Here is a 16102-nt window from a genome sequence, read left to right as displayed (position 1 = left end):
AGGGCTTTAGAATTGCTAGATAGAGCCAGGTCACAATTTAAGGATGAGAAATATCTATTTCTTGAGATGAGAAAAACCAAGTGTCACTTTTACTTGTCTCAGGTTTGAAATTATGGACACAATGATCCTCCATGAGAGATTTCAGGGCATTCCACTCACAGATAGGTTGTGTATATGCAGTCCCCAATGCCCAAAACAGTCAGGCCAAAAGTGCCAGTTTAGAGCCGATCTGGGGTTGTGGCATTTAGATGATACACACACCCAGATTGGGCCGAAGCTGCGCCACTCTGAATCTGGATGCCCAGGTTTCAGCAATGGCCAGGAGTGCATTTGCATCATTAAAACTTTTGCGCCAGCTGCGCCCATTCTTGATATGTCAGATCTGGCTACAGTGACACATGCTTTGGTTACATCTCATTTGGACTACAATGGTTGTCCATTGTGGACCATGGCGGCAACAGGCCTCGCAACAGCGCTGTCTGGTTGCTACAGTCCCACGCTACTCAGGGTGCACCTATGACTGAAGAGGCTAGAGGCCACTCCAAGCCACCCATCTGCTTGAGGCCCAAGTAACAGAGGACTTGGCATGTTATCTTCTCAAGTTCCATTTGTATTCAAGCCATAAAAAGCATTAATTGGGAACCTTTTTGACTTGCATGTGAAACTGGTGGTATGTGATGAAGAAACACACATTCTTGTCAGAATCATGTGCCACACTGGTCTGAAAAATGACATTGGTTGTGGCCACTAGGTGTAATTGGAGCAGAAATCACTACAGTTCAAGTGGCAGGTGCATGTGTTAGCATTTGGTGAGCTGTGCATCATGGGTAGTCTGATACAACATGCACAGTAGGTGAAGTCAGCCAGCAGTGCATCATGGGCAATATTATGATGCAACAAGTACTGGGTATGAAACCAGCCAGGTTTCATTGACTGTCACCTGATTTTCAATAAGACCACCTGTTTAAAGGAGAAGGTGATTATCTCCGTTGTTGGGTTGTTATGGTTGGTGATAGGCAAAGCACTTTGTTAGTGCGTATAGCTGTGAATATTCAAGACGGCTGTCTGATACTCTGTGCAGTCTTTATAAATAGTCTGCACAAAGATTAAAAAGCCCTTGGCCTGTTACAGACTGCCAAAATAAAGCTGCTTCGGGCCTCTTTGGAGGTATGCTATTTAAATGATGCATGGGTCCTAAGAGTCTGGAGGTCGCGCCAAAGCCACACTCCATTCCTAAGCACTGGAGTGCAGCTTTGGTGCAGCTTCTGGATTCTTAGGATGCATGCAGCATTTAAACAGCATACCTCCAAAGAGATCCGAAGCAGCTTTATTTTGGCAGTCTGTAACAGGCCCTTGTGTTGAGTGAAGTCTTGTTGTCCGGAGAATTATTTCCTCAGGCTAGCAAATAAAGCAGCAGCCTGTGTGTGATAGGAAATTTGCTGTGCAGCTGCAAGCCTCACAGAATCTTCACTTTTCGCAGACCTTCTTCTAGGTGTCCTGCCTATGTGCATCAACTCTATGTGTGGTTGTAGGGGACACAGCTCATCTCTCTCTGCCCCAACAATTCTTTGTCCCAGAGGGTAGCCCTCTTCGCACCCAAGGATGCCAATTTAAGGAAAAATCTGCTGGATTTCATTTAGACATGGTGGGAGAGGAATGGTTGATGTGCTGAGGATGGCATCAAGGCATCATAAGGCTTGTGCAAGTTGGAGCAAGAATATCTAGAAGATCATAGTGGCTGAACAGGCAAAGTGGAGTGGTGAATTTGTTTCAAATTAGTTGCAGATGAGGTGAGACCAGTACTAAAAGGAGGGGGCTACAGATCATGCTTCAGGATTTTATGCAAAGCAAGAGAGATTGTGTCATCTGTCAAAGTGGCAGGACTGATGGAGTCTCCCTAATCTGGCAAAGCAAGTGTGGCGATTCTGTGCAACTTAGCTTCCAGGGAGAGTTCAGGCTTGATTTGCTCCAAGACTCACTGATTTGTCTTTTTAGCAGTCCATAGAATCTGTAGAACTCTTCTCCAGCACCACATTTCAAATGAGTCATAAGGCAGATCAGGGAATTGGGGCTGTGCCTGAGCTGGATGGGGTTACACTCCCCCTGAAATCTCAGGCTCACAGCTTGGGTATGCTCCTGGACTCCAATCTGAACCTGGATGCCCAGGTTTCAGCAATGGCCAGGAGTGCATTTGCATCATTAAAACTTGTGCGCCAGTGGCACCCATTCCTTGAGATGTCAGATCTGGCTACAGTGACACATGCTTTGGTTACATCCCATTTGGACTACTGTAATGCACTCTACGTGGGGCTGCCTTTGGAAAATGTTCAGAAACTTAAGCGGGTCCAAAATGATGCAGCTAGAAGGCTGACTGGAGCCAGTTACAGGGAACATATAACTCCTGCATTGAAACAGCTTCCCTGGCTATTGGTTCGTTTCAGAGCACAATTCAGAGTGCTGATCATGACCTATAAAGCCCTACACGGCTTAGGTCCAGACTGTTTGAGAGTATCTCCCCATAAGAACCACCTGGAGCCCTAAGATCCTCAGGAGAAGCCTTTCTCTCAGTCCCACCACTGTCCCAGGCTCACCTGGTGAAGACACAAGAGAGAGCCTTCTCAGTGGCTGCTCCCACCCTGTGGAACTCCTTTCCAGTGGAGACTAGGCTGGCCCCCTCACTGTTGGTCTTTTGCTAGCAGGCAAAGACATTTTTATTTAAACAGGCCTTTTAAGATCTGGCAGGCTTGGTTTTAGATTATTATTTTAACTTTGTATGTTTTACATTTTATATTTGTGATTTTGTAATTTTTTATTTTATTTTAATTGTATGATTTTAATTGTTGGTTTAATGTGTTTTATAGATGTTGTTTGCTGCCTTTGGTCCCACTTTGGGAGAAAGCCGAGATAATAATAAATAATAAATAAATAAAGGCTGTCTATGATATAAGAGGGTGGCAGAGTGCTCTTCTGCATCACAGAAGCCTGCTAGCCAAGTCTACCTGACTGAAAGGGAAGGACACAAAAGTCAGTTTTGACTACAAACATAAGCAGAGAAAGAAATATTAGAGCTCACTGTAGTGGATTTGGAGGAAGAAAAGATGCCTCTTAAGAAAGAAATGTCATTCAAAAAAGCATTGGCTATGACAAATAGTTCAGGCACTTGGGGAATGGTTTCTCCCTCCCAATTTTTCTACCTTATTACAGGATCACTGAGGGTTGTGTGGCGGAGCACTCTTTTTGCTTATAAATAAAAATAAATTAGATTTGGAATGAGCTGGCCACTTCAGTGGTTTCAGTTTAAAGCCAAGTTCTTGTTGACTCTTTTTCACTGCATCTGCCAATGCAATATCATACCGCAGTGGAGTTCCTGTAGTGGTAATTTGAAGTTGGTCATTTAACTAGGGCCGTGTGTCCCCATGACAGATTATTAAGGGCCTGCTCCTATTGCTGTGGTGGATTTTTCTTTTCATCTCATAAAATTATTTCACAGTACCAGTGCTTATATCTCCACTCCACGCCCCATGTAGGACTAGCAGCTTTCGGGAGCGTGAGTATTTTTAATAAGGAATCCAGCATGTGGGAAATGTTTTAAAACTCTCCACTTGGAACACTCTACCATTTCAGTTTCTTCTCTCCTGCCATGCTTATCCTAGCCCAGCCTTCTACTGGATCATAGCCTAGCCTTTTGCCTAGCGCACCACCAATCTAGTTTTTAAAGCTGAACCTGGATTTTTTAAAAAAAACTATAATGCCCCAAATCTTCCAGCCACTGCCAAAACCATGGCAAGTCCTTACTATGCTGACTGATCATTCTGGGAGTTGTTATCCAAAACAGTAATATTTCCAAGCTGTGTTTTAAGGACAAATTGTTTCTAATGTTTGAATGCAGTCAGATCATGCTGTTAGGAAGCAAAGTACTTTTTCAGAGGCACCGCATTGAAGTATTTTAATTTAGTAGAAAAAATGCACCATTCTTTAGTTAAGGGACTCTATACAGGAGGCACTTCCTATCCATGGGAATTTGACTCTGCCCCCCCCCCTCAATGTATGGGGGGGGGAAATGTGGGTGCTGAGGCCTCCATATCGCCTTTTTAGGGTCTGACTTGGAGGCTTATTGCATTGGTTATTAAATCGATTTACCTCTATCCAGTTTAAAGCTGAATTGGGGGGGGGGGGGCATCCTGATTTTATCAGATGTTTTTTGCCACCAAATCTGCCACCCAAATACAGCCTGTGTCCATCCACACTTCCAGAGCTGCTCCTCCCAGCTCTTTTCGGATCTGGCTGTTTTCTGCCTTAACAAAATGGCTGGCAGAGCGGCTCTGGAAGCAGGGATGGACCCGGGCTGTATTCAGGCGGCATATTCAGCGACAAAAAACATCTGATAAGATCAGGATGCCACTTGAATTTAGCTTTAAACCAGATAGAGGTAAATCGATTTAATATCCAGTGCGATAAGTCTTGTGGTTGCTCAGATGAACATGCAGACCAGACCCTAAATGGAAGGCACCACCTTCCAGCAGCAGACACTGCTGGGAATATCGCTGAGGCCTTCAGATGGCCTGTTCAGAGTTTTTGGGTGGCTGCTGAGTGAATGAGAAAGCAGGTGAATTACCCAACAGCTGCTCTGGTCCCACTGAGTGTACTGCCCCAATGGGTATACACACCCTTCTGGGGTGTCACCAGTGAACTCTGCACCTCCAGTACCACAAGTGATGCCCCTAGTTAGTTGTGGTCAGTCTGCTTAATCCAGTGGCAGGCAAAACTAATTAACTCACAGGTCTCCCTCTTCATCCTGAGCAGCTTGACCAGACTGGGTCCTTTCTTGGTATGTTTCTGAATAACAAGAACGTCTTTACTTACTGACCCAGAAATGACATGTTTTGCATTTCTCAAAACTTAAATCAAATCAAACTGTTCCTCCCTCCCTCCCTCACAAATCCTGCAAGAACAGATCGTAATTATTAATATTTTACAAGACAAGATGATTCCCCTCATCTTAGGTAGAAACCTAAGGTGTTTTTTTTAAAATTAGGCTAGCCAATTTGACATAATGTGGACAAAAAAAAATATCAAGTGAATAACAGTTTTGCTTCCATTACATTTGGCTGTTCTGGAATGTTTTGAGGAAAATGTCAGACAAAATAAGAGCAACGTAATAACAGAATCATACTTACTGAACTAATACACAGTATTTGTGAATTCTCCAAGGGGAGTGTGTTCCACTGTCAAACATCTCTTACTGTCATCAAGTTCCTCCTAACGTTTAGATAGAATCTCTTTTCCTGTAGCTTGCATCCATTGTTCCTGTGGAAGAGGGATATTGCTCCACCCTCAATATGACATCCTTTCACATCTTTAAACAGGGCTATCATATCACCTCTTAACTTTCTCTTCTCCAGGCTAAACATACCCAGTTCCCTAAGGTGCTCCTCATAAGGCATAGTTTCCAGACCCTTCACCATTTTAGTTGCCCTCCTTTGGATACGCTCCAGTTTCTCAACATCCTTTTTGAATTGTGGTGCCTAGAACTGGACACAATATTCCAGGTGAGGCCTGACCAAAGCAGAATAGAGTAGCACTATTATTTCCCTTAATCTAGACACTATACTTCTATTGATGCAGCCTAGAATCACATTGGCCTTTTTAGCTGCCTCATCACACTGTTGACTCATGTTCGACTTGTGGTCTACTAGGATTCCTAGATCCCTTTCATATGTAGTCTTGTTAATCCAGGTGTCACCCATCCTATATCTGTGCATTTCATTTTTCCACTCTGAGTGCAGTACCTTACATTTCTCCATGTTGAAATTCATTTTGTTAGCATTGGCGCAGCTTTCTAATCTATTAAAATATATTAGTTTGACAATATTCAACTTAGATATTATGAATATGCTCCAAAGCCCCTGTACACATCGTAGTCTTCTGTTCCATTGAAGAGATCTTGTGTTTACTGCACATTGGATTGTTTTGCTGGGAAAATGAAGTTAAACCCATGATTTAGGGTGCACTTCTCTGGTTGTGGGAAGGGCATCCTAGGAAATAGTTATTGTAGTTCTTCCTCTCCATGGCCAGAGACAAAGGCAGCAGAAAGCTTTTCCACCAGATTCTTCCACATAAGAGCTGATTCATGCAAAGCCTTGCCATTTTCCTCATGTGCTCTTGAAAAGGAGCACTATACCATTCTTGGAGCTGTGGTCACAAGTTACTTTTTTCTCTTATGGGAAACAATTGGAGTTTTTAAAAGTTGGCTTGTCACTGTACAGATAGACAACTGAATTTGCTATATCCTATGCCATTCTTAGTCTGTTTGTATTCTTATTCTTGTGCTGTTTAATTATCTGTTTCCAGTAGAGACTTTGTTCAATGACAAAAAATTTCAGAGTGCAACTTTCTTTCCTTGTGAGGAAACAGTACTGTGGGCCCTTCCCTTACGTGGGGGATCCATTCCGGACTACCCCCCCCCCCGCATAAGGGAAATCCTATGTATGCTGGAGCCCCATTAAAAATAATGGGGCATGAGCCCATGGCGTAGTGTGGTGTGCTTCATTATTTCTTCTGGGGTGCGCCATGACTTTTTCCAGCACAGCTTTCAGCATATGCTGAAAGCCATGTATATCGTGTGACCAGAGGATACCTCCTGATGATGTCACAAGATGGCCTTTTGTGAAGTTACCATTGCTTAAAATATGGACAAATGGGGCAAATGAGTAGGGAGTTCAACAAAGGAGAATAAGTACAGATGTATACCTACAAATATTTTTCAAGGCAGTGCTGTCTCCCTGAGATTGCCCCCCAACCATCTTGGAGAGCAGAGAAAAAAGTCCAGGCTTGGAGATTCAGAGTCATGCCCTGAAAACTGGGGACCATTGCACCAAAACATGGCCTGCGCAAGAGGGACAGGAAATCCCAATGTTTTCAGGGACATGATCAGAAGCATAGCCCACCATCCCTTTCTACATATGTTACTCTTTTTTGCAAGTAATATGTAGAGGCAGGTTGTGAATCCAACTGATTTTGCTCAAGTTCCTGTAAAATAGTACTTTGTGTAATGTGAGTACTGTGCTATCGAGAACTTTAAGCAACCTGCACTTCACATGTGCAGGAAGAGAGGGAATAACATTAGAATATATTTTCACCCTAGAACATTTGTGTTCCTCTATAACACTGTCTTTTTATATTTTTAACAGATTGTTTTACTGGCCTTATAAATATAATGACGGATATAATCTGGCGCTTCACCGGAGATTTCATGGCTCCTGATCTTGTCTGCCGAATTGTTCGCTATTTGCAGGTAGAGTAGACACATGTCTCTCAACATATCATGATGTACTTATTCCTTAACGAATGGTTTCTCTATTAGGAAGAATTGAAATCACTCTATCTTGGGGATGGAGTTGGGGGAGTGCAGGAAACAAAGAAGCTTGGATGACATAAAACCCTTCAGAAAGAAAGAAAAAATAAAACACCAAAGGCTTCAGTTCTCCTGACTGAGATTGATATATTCATTGACTGATCAGCTTTACAATAGTGATAACTGTTTAGATGCACACAGTGAGAAAATAAAAGTATGTAGCTTCCAAAAATATACAAAAGACCAGCCTTAATAGCTGCTCATCAAGCTTCACTACCTATATCAGACCATTTGGATCTAATTTAAAATTTTCTTTTTAGCAACCCTTTCCTCCAAGTAATTCAGAGCAAGACCCAGCAAGTTTTATTTATTTCATTTTCTATAACAAGCCTGTTAGGTTGAGCAGACAAATAAGAGACTGGCTCATTCTCGTCCACTAAATTTGATAGCTGAGCAAAGATTTCAGCCTAGATCTCCCCAGTATACCTCAGGAACTATATACACAATCATTTCCAACACTCACTCCTTCCAATTGTAAATGTCCAGACAGATTGATTGGGCTGCAGTGCTGCCAGTCACTGCACCATTAGAGTAAGATATGTTGTTATGTGACAACAGCTGGTGGTATGCCATGTCTTTAGCACTTAATGTGACAACAAGTGTTAGGGTTGGTTTGTTAGTCCCACAGAAATCAGCACAATCTTTATCTCTGATTCATAAATGGTTTGCAGCCCTGCTGACACTACATATTTTTATTATCTAGTGACTTTGTAATACATTTTGGAGAACAAACTTTGCAACAAAAGAAATACTTGCTGAACATGTCCAGTCAGAAGTAAGCCCTACTGAGCTCACATGGGTCAGTGGGATCATGGTACATACTAAAGATGAGGCATCCGTCATGATAGTCCTCATAGCAAAACCTTCATGTAGTGTCCAGAAACTGTGAGTTTCATTTGACATGGAACTTGGGGAGCAAGAAACATCAGGGAGGTGGCACATGACAATATCATCACTGTTATTCCAGGTGCTTTGAACCATCAAGGTCTGGTTCCAATATCCTACTTTATTGGTGGCTCATAGATCAAGTGGAAAGTGCCTACTTGCAAATGGTGAGGAAGGCTCCCCACTCACACATGTACAAAGCCCATGAGCTGCCCAGATGCAACTGAATGAGATTTACTCCCAGGTTATAAGGTATATGATTGCTGCTTTACATTTATTCACATTTTTATACAAACAACTGAAGAAATTTCAGACTATTTTTTCTCTCTTTCTGCTTTAGGTTGTACTTCTCTATGCCTCCACCTACGTCCTGGTTTCACTAAGCATAGACAGATACCATGCCATAGTTTACCCAATGAAGTTCTTTCAAGGAGGTAAGAAATTTCCATATAGACACATATAGACACGCACACACTCATGGGCCAGCTATTTCCTTTCCCATGAACACTTTTATTTTAATATATAACTTTTCTTTGTGCACAAATCATCTTTTTGCTATGAATAATGTATTCTCCTTCAGGCTCGCTAGCTATCTTGGAAATGACAATGGTGTCCGCCTCTGGCATTTCACTATAATAGTTACATAAATGCCAGATGATACTTTAACAGAATACTGAAGGTCTTTGTGAGTTTTTGTCATGGTGAGAAAAAGCAATTAGGAAACCAAAAGCTAATAAAATGAAAGAAAGCCACGGCAGTGGAATTTCCGCATCAGTGGCAAATTTCCAATTGTAATTAGTTAGAGTCTAAAATATATATTCATTATATTTTGATTACAGCCAGAATTTCACTCATGTTCATGAAATGGTTCACAATTCTAGTGGGACCTGAAACAAAATGTTGCAGTATAGAATGAATGCTCTTGCTTGTTGTTCTAGTCATTTCAGCCATGCCTTCCTCCATGCTATTATATTGCATTCACTTTCCCCTGAGGGCCAGTTCACATTACAAAATTACAGTGCTATGGTAGCATTCTGACTGCCATGGTAATATCCTATGGAATCCCAGAATTTAATAGTTTAAGGAGGGGAATTTAGAATTTTCAGCCAGGGATTCCAGTGCTTCAGCAAACCACAAAACACAGGATTCCACAGAATGCAGGCTTGGTAGTTAAAGTGGAATATAGCACTATAATTCTGTCATGTGAAGCAGCTCCTAGTTACCTCTTTCCTCCCATCAGTCTGTTAATATTCCCTTGCCATTGAGCATGCTCAGCCCTTATTAGAATCTTTTCCCCCCATCTCTTATGTTCTACAACTTCAAGATTCCCCTAGGATCATCTGCAAAGATGGATCCTCTTTAAAAGTTTTTTCATTCTTGCCACTGAAAGGAAAGGTCAAATGTTGACATAAAGTCAAAATAAGATAGAGTTACGCAGAAAGAAAAATATCCAGAACCAAGGAAAAAAATTGGAAGCTGAAGAGTTATTAAGCACTTAGGAATCTCAAAGAAAAGCAATACCAAATGCTTACTAAAACATTTTGCAACACTGAAAGATACACTGAAATCTACATCTAAACTGGGAGACCATGCTTGCTGCCATTTTAATTCCAAATCACTCAAAAGACAATTTAAGGTTCATCACAGAACGATGCCTCCCTTTCCTATCAAAAGAGGGGGTGACGCTGCAGGTGTTTGCTTGCTTTTGTTGTGTTAATCTAATCCCCTAAATATTGAGTATACTGTTCTTCCTATCACAGTTGGAATGGAATAGAATAGAATAGAATACATCTCAGCTGTTGTGACTAGCATTTCTTTGTCTGAAATCTGAAAAACACCCCACTGACATTCTCAATGAGCACCTCTTAGGACTACAGTACTCAACACAGCCCCCCTATAACCCTTTATCTTTTGTACTAAGACATTTGGTAATCCACCCCTAATTATTTCCAATCTGAAAATTGAATACAACAAGCCATTCTTACTCCAAAGAGTGCAAACAAATAAATTTCTCTCTTCAATTCTTTCACTCACTGGCCTCTCCTTATATTTTGTTTATCCTTATATCCAGGATCATTCTTTCTATAAACTTTACATGTATTTTAATAGTCTTTATTGCTGTTATTAAAAACAAATAAAATATCAATTGTACAATATAGTCTTATACATTGTAGAACTTCTGTTTTACATTTGCTCTATTTTACATCTTCTTCATTGCTTTCCCCAACACCGATATAAAAATAAAAATATGATCCAATCAATTCTGTCATTTTCAGTATTTTCATAATCTGTTATATTTTTCCCACTTCTATCATTTACTCTTCATATTTCTATATATCTTCCGACTAAGTATTTATTTTACTATTATTTTACATTAATCTATTTCAATCTGTTATCATATCAGTATCATTTATCTTCTACCGTATATTAATGTTCAAAATCTTATTCACATATTCCTCTAGAGGATCCCATTCCCTTCCTACCCTTTTTCCAGATTTATTGTATTTTAATGCTGTTAGCTTGTCCATTCCTCTTAATTCCCAATTTTTTTTTTGTAGCCAATCCTCTATATTGGGTATTTTTTCCATTTCCCAGTTCTTAGCTAATAGTAGTCTGGCTGCTGTTACAAAATATAGAACTACTCCAGTATTTCTTCTCTGCCTCTATACCCAGAAAGGAGGTCATATTTAATAGATATAACTCAGGGGGGCATTTGATATTCTATTTTGAATATTTCTAGTATTGTCCTGTGTATTTTATGCCAAAAGTCTTTTATTTTGGTGCAGGACCACCATACATGATGGTATGACTCTTTTTCCTTTTGACATTTCCAGCGTTTATCTTTGCTAACTTGTATATCCTCGCTAATCTTACTAGAGTTTAATACCATCTGTTCATTGTCTTTAAATAGTTTTCTTTAAGGTCCTGGGCGACCAAAGAACTGGAAAACAGAAAAAATACCCAATATAGATGATTGGCGATGGTGAATTTGCTTGTTTTTTTCTAAGGATTTTCCCAGTTTTCCATGGATATGGGATGCCCCGTCTCCTGTGCCCATTTTATCATATTTGTTGTAACTATCTTGTGTTCCAGTTCTCTTGACAAAAGTAGCTTGTACAACTTTGATACTTTCCCTTTATCTTTAACCCTTGTTATTTTATTTATCTCATTTTGTCTTTCCTCAAATCCATCTGTAGCTAAATCTTCTTTAAACTTTGATTTAATTTGCAAATATCCAAACCATTGTATTCCCCCCCCCCCTTCATATTCTGATTCATCTTTAGACTGGATTTCTTTCCCTTCATTTTCATTTACCGTTATCAAATCTTTATATCTTATCCAGTTTTGTTTTTCTTTCCATCTACTAAAAAAATGCCTCTTGTGTGGAAATCCATGTTGGAATATTTAAATAAAATTTTCCCTTAACTGACTTCCATATTTTTAACAGAGCTTTGCGGATGTAATGATTTTCAAAATCCTTATTAACTAATTTCCTATGGCATCAGATATAGGCTATAGGATATTTGATGCTTCTATATTCAATACATTTTTATTTTCCAGTTTGATCCAATCCTGAATCCATAGTAACCCACAGGCCCAATAATATAATGTTGGATCTGGTAGTGCTCATCCTCCTTTGTTTCCTTCCTTTTCTAACATTTCCCATTTAATACTTGCCTTTTCCCCCACTTACAGACACATTTACTAAGTTCTTTATTCCAGTCTGTACATATTCCATCATTTATAACAATGGGTAAATTTTGATATAGAAACATACATCTTGGCAATATGTCCATCTTATGATTGCCATACTACCCAATAAGGACAAATCGAACTTATTCCACCTCTGCAGATGTTTTCTTATTTCCTGCCATAAGGTCTTATAGTTATTTTCAAATAAATTGATATTCTTATTTGAAAGCCAAATTCCTAAATACCTAACTCTTCTTCTGATCTTAATACCTAACCTAGATGTTAGCTCCCTTACTTCTGATTGTTTTATATTTGATGTTTTTAATTTTTTTTCTTCTCTATATGGTAATTTTATCTATTCCTCTTTTTAATTGTTATTATCTTAGAATGTACGCCTTGGGCAGGCTTTTATTTACTCTTTAATTTTATCGACTTTGTACAGCGCTGTGTATAATTACAGCGCTTTAGAAATAAAGTTTAATAATAATAATAATAATAATTCATCAAGTTTCATATTTTTTACTATCATTTGTGTCTTGTCTTTATTTATCTCATTCTCTATTTATCTCATTCTCCAAACTCATTCAGTTCACCTAATGCATATTCTATGTTCTTTCATGGATTTTCTAGGAGGAGAACCGTGTCATCCGCATGTGCCCATAACTTATACTCACTTCCTTTAATTTTTGTTTCTCTTATTTTTATGTTTGCCCTAATAGAATTATTGAATACTTCCAAAATCATAAAGAATATTAGGGGTGATAATGAGCAACCCTGTTTTGTTCCCTTCTCCACTTCAACTCTATCTTTTTTTTCTCCATTTATTATCACCTGAATTTTCTGTTGTGTTTATAATTGACCTATGTTTTAAAAGAACTTCTTTCCCATCTGTTTCAGCACCTCAAACATGAATTTCTATCGCATGTTATCGATGTATATACATGTATTAAGAAGACCTATTTTCTTTTTCTTTTTCTTTTCTTTTTTTTTTGGCACAGAAAGGCAGGCAAAAATTCTCATTGTGGTTGCTTGGGGCCTCTCTTTCTTGTTTTCAATTCCAACTCTCATCATATTCGGGAAGCGGAAACTTTCCAATGGGGAAATGCAATGTTGGGCTGTCTGGCCAGATGACTCTTATTGGATCCCTTATATGACGACGGTTGCTTTCCTGGTATATTTTATTCCTCTGATTATTATCAGGTAAGAATCTTGACAGTCCTGGAGTTGATCACTTGTTCAGACATAAATTCATGTTTGTATGATTTTCTGAAATGGGGCATTTGGTGAAATCAGTTCTTCAATAGAGGAAAAGTACAAGTGAGACCTGCAGTGTATAGATAGCACCACAATCCAAGGCAACTTGGTATCTTCTGAGTGTGCCAGGAACCAACCCCCATCATCCTTGGCCTAGTTTAGAAGGGGCTGTTCAGACACAGCAAAGTGACTACTAAAATGGAGCCCTTCAGATAGAAGATGGGGGAAGTGACTGCTTTCCATCTAGTCTTCATGAACCTGCCGATTGTTTCCCTCCATTGCAGGAGAGACTTGAATATGCCACACAACCTTCCTGAATATCTAAGGAGTTTATCTCATTGTAAAAAAAAGCAACTTTCCTCCTTTGAACTGAAGTCTCTTCCGGGATGCAGCCGGGTTCTATCACACACATTTTACAGCCGATGCTGTCTCCCAGCTGCATCCCACCTAAAACCTGGCTTGAATCTATGCTCAGATGGCCCTCAGATGGCTGATTTGCAAAGCCGGGAGCTTCACGACTTTGCAAATGACCCAGGTGAAGGTGAATTCTAGCCGGATTTTAGGTGAGTTGCAGCTGGGAAGCAGCATTGGTGGCAAAGTGCGTGTAATAGAACCCAGCTGCATCCTGGAAGAGACTTCAATTCAGAGGAGGTAATTTATGTTTTTTTTAGAATGTGATGAATTCCTAAATTAGCTTGTTTCCTCAGGTATAGTGTAGGATGCTCAACCACTGTCAGGTTGAAGGAACTTTCAACTGCCTGTCCAAATAGTTTCTGTAAATGGGATGGGATGGCGAAGCCATCTTCCCATTTACATCAGGGAGCAGAATGTTTTTGGATGGCCTTGTATTCACACCTCTGGAAGTAAGTAGTTTCAGAAATGGAGAAGAGGATTAAGTAAAGTTTTTTTTCTTATCACCCCTCTAGGCCTTCCCTTGCTGTACTGTACACTATAGTGCAAGCAGATTGCCAGCCAGTGGCATCACTAGGGTTGGTGTCACCTGGTGTAATTACTACCTGATGTAGTAACTCATGGTGTCCCCCCCCCCATTGACCTCTCATTTCACACCATACAGAATCCTTAGTAAAGCTTTTTTGCACTGTTACTCGTAAATTGTAATTCCCATATACCACTGAATGTAATGCTGAGCTGATAGTTGTGACATAAACAACTAGCAAAATTAAAATTATATCTTCAAATTACAATATCAAAACCACAACCTAAATGTATTTACATATATTTAAGGTATTTGCATATACATAGTGAAGATATGGTTAAAATGTGATGTTTTTCAAGAAAATTTAAAAAGAATTTTAAAAATTAAAATTCATTTTTTAAAAAAAATAATTAAAAATTACAATTTTGACATTTGAAATTTTAATTTTAAAATTTTTGAGGCCTCTCCTTTTTTTTTTTTTTTTGCACTGAGCTTCACCCCACTCCCACCACCTCTTAAAGCATTTTAAAGGGAAAGAGATGAATGTCACAGCCCATTTCTGCCAAAAGTTAGGTGTTTGAGGGTGTCACTTGATGTAGTCCACACCCTGGCAACCCCTTAGTAATGCTACACAACCCTAAATCTAGTTCATAGCAACATAGTGGTGGCAAGGAAGAGGAGATGCAATGTCCCCTATGGCATTTAGGACTTTATCACACCAGCCTGCTGTCCTGCCACAATCCAAGTCTTCCATTTAAGAATGGAAGCACACTTGTTTGGCATCATTTCTGATCACACTTTCTCCCACAATAGTGCTTTGGCAATCCATGGTTGTGTGATCTGTTTTCCATGGTGTTAAAATCATCTTCCAGGAGGAAGGGCTGACAAGTGATTATGGATGCCAACCACTTCCCAAAACTGGCTGCTGTATGGATGTGCACACAGCAGTCAGCTTTGGGAATGTGTTGGCCACCATGACTGCTGCAAGGGGAAAGGAGAGAGGGAGAGGAACAGATTCATGCCCACTCACACCATGTGAGTGCCTGAGAAGCGAAACTGCAATGGCAGTACATATCACACAAAGGCAGTAATGGAAGATTAGCGAGACTGAGAGCCTATTGATGGGTTTTGTCCATCAGTGAAAAGATGCATAACAGTAACAAATGGAATGCAAGGCAGCAACAGGATAGACACAACACTGTGTGATAAGTACTGGCCAAAGACACTTTTATCCTGTTAAAAGTCTGCTTTTTTAACTCTTAAATGAAATGCCTTTAAGAGCATTTGAAGGGATTTTAAGGGAACAACAGTTTAGTTTTATTTTTCAGGAAGCCTGCAGTGGGCAGAGGTCTTCCAAATTCTCCTAGCACCTGACAGTTGCCCACCCCAGTCTAAAACAACTTCACTGATATAGGGACTAAAAGAGAAGCACCAGAAGAATGCTATCAAAGTACAAGTGACTGACTCAGATGAGGTTACGAAGTTGCAACCTAAAAAATGAACATCCCTTTGCCCTTTTTTTGCTTTTCTACAGGTAGAGGAAGAATGAGAAAAAAAAGGACTGGTACAGGAATGTGTGGAAGTAGTCAGCAACTCCGCCATCAATTCCTGGTATAGTGGGACCTCCACATTCGCTGGGGTAAAGGAGCAGGACCCCTGTGAAAGTGGAGAAACTGCAAATAAAAAAAAACATGCTTTTTTTTATCCGAGGGGACACCTCTAGGAATCTCTAGGTCCTCCAGCACAACTGTGTGGTCAACATCCTGTGGAAGTTGACCATAGAATTGAGCTGGAGAACCTACAAATGCCTAAATAAACATTTTTCCTTTGAATCTCTAGGTTTTCCAGTATGACTCTGTCATCATCCCCTGGCAGAATCACACTAGAGCACGTAGAGAGAACATATTGATCAAATCCGC

At 39.9% G+C, this 16102-nt stretch overlaps 1 protein-coding gene across 1 annotated transcript in view; it reads left to right on the top strand.

The window, feature by feature from the left end:
- Positions 1-16102, top strand: part of NPSR1 (neuropeptide S receptor 1) — a 74942-nt gene that overhangs the window by 46054 nt on the left and 12786 nt on the right. The window contains exons 3-5 of the mRNA XM_089531278.1: positions 7191-7294; positions 8640-8733; positions 12991-13192. Coding sequence (XP_089387404.1) covers positions 7191-7294; positions 8640-8733; positions 12991-13192 — 400 coding nt within the window. The remainder of the gene's footprint in view (positions 1-7190; positions 7295-8639; positions 8734-12990; positions 13193-16102) is intronic.

The sequence above is a fragment of the Sceloporus occidentalis genome, unplaced genomic scaffold (assembly GCF_023333645.1).
Source record: "Sceloporus occidentalis isolate IW3139 unplaced genomic scaffold, rSceOcc1.0.p SCAF_7, whole genome shotgun sequence".
Lineage (NCBI taxonomy): Eukaryota > Metazoa > Chordata > Lepidosauria > Squamata > Phrynosomatidae > Sceloporus > Sceloporus occidentalis.
Note: the sequence above shows the minus strand (reverse complement) of the source record. Positions and strands in the feature narration are given on the sequence as shown.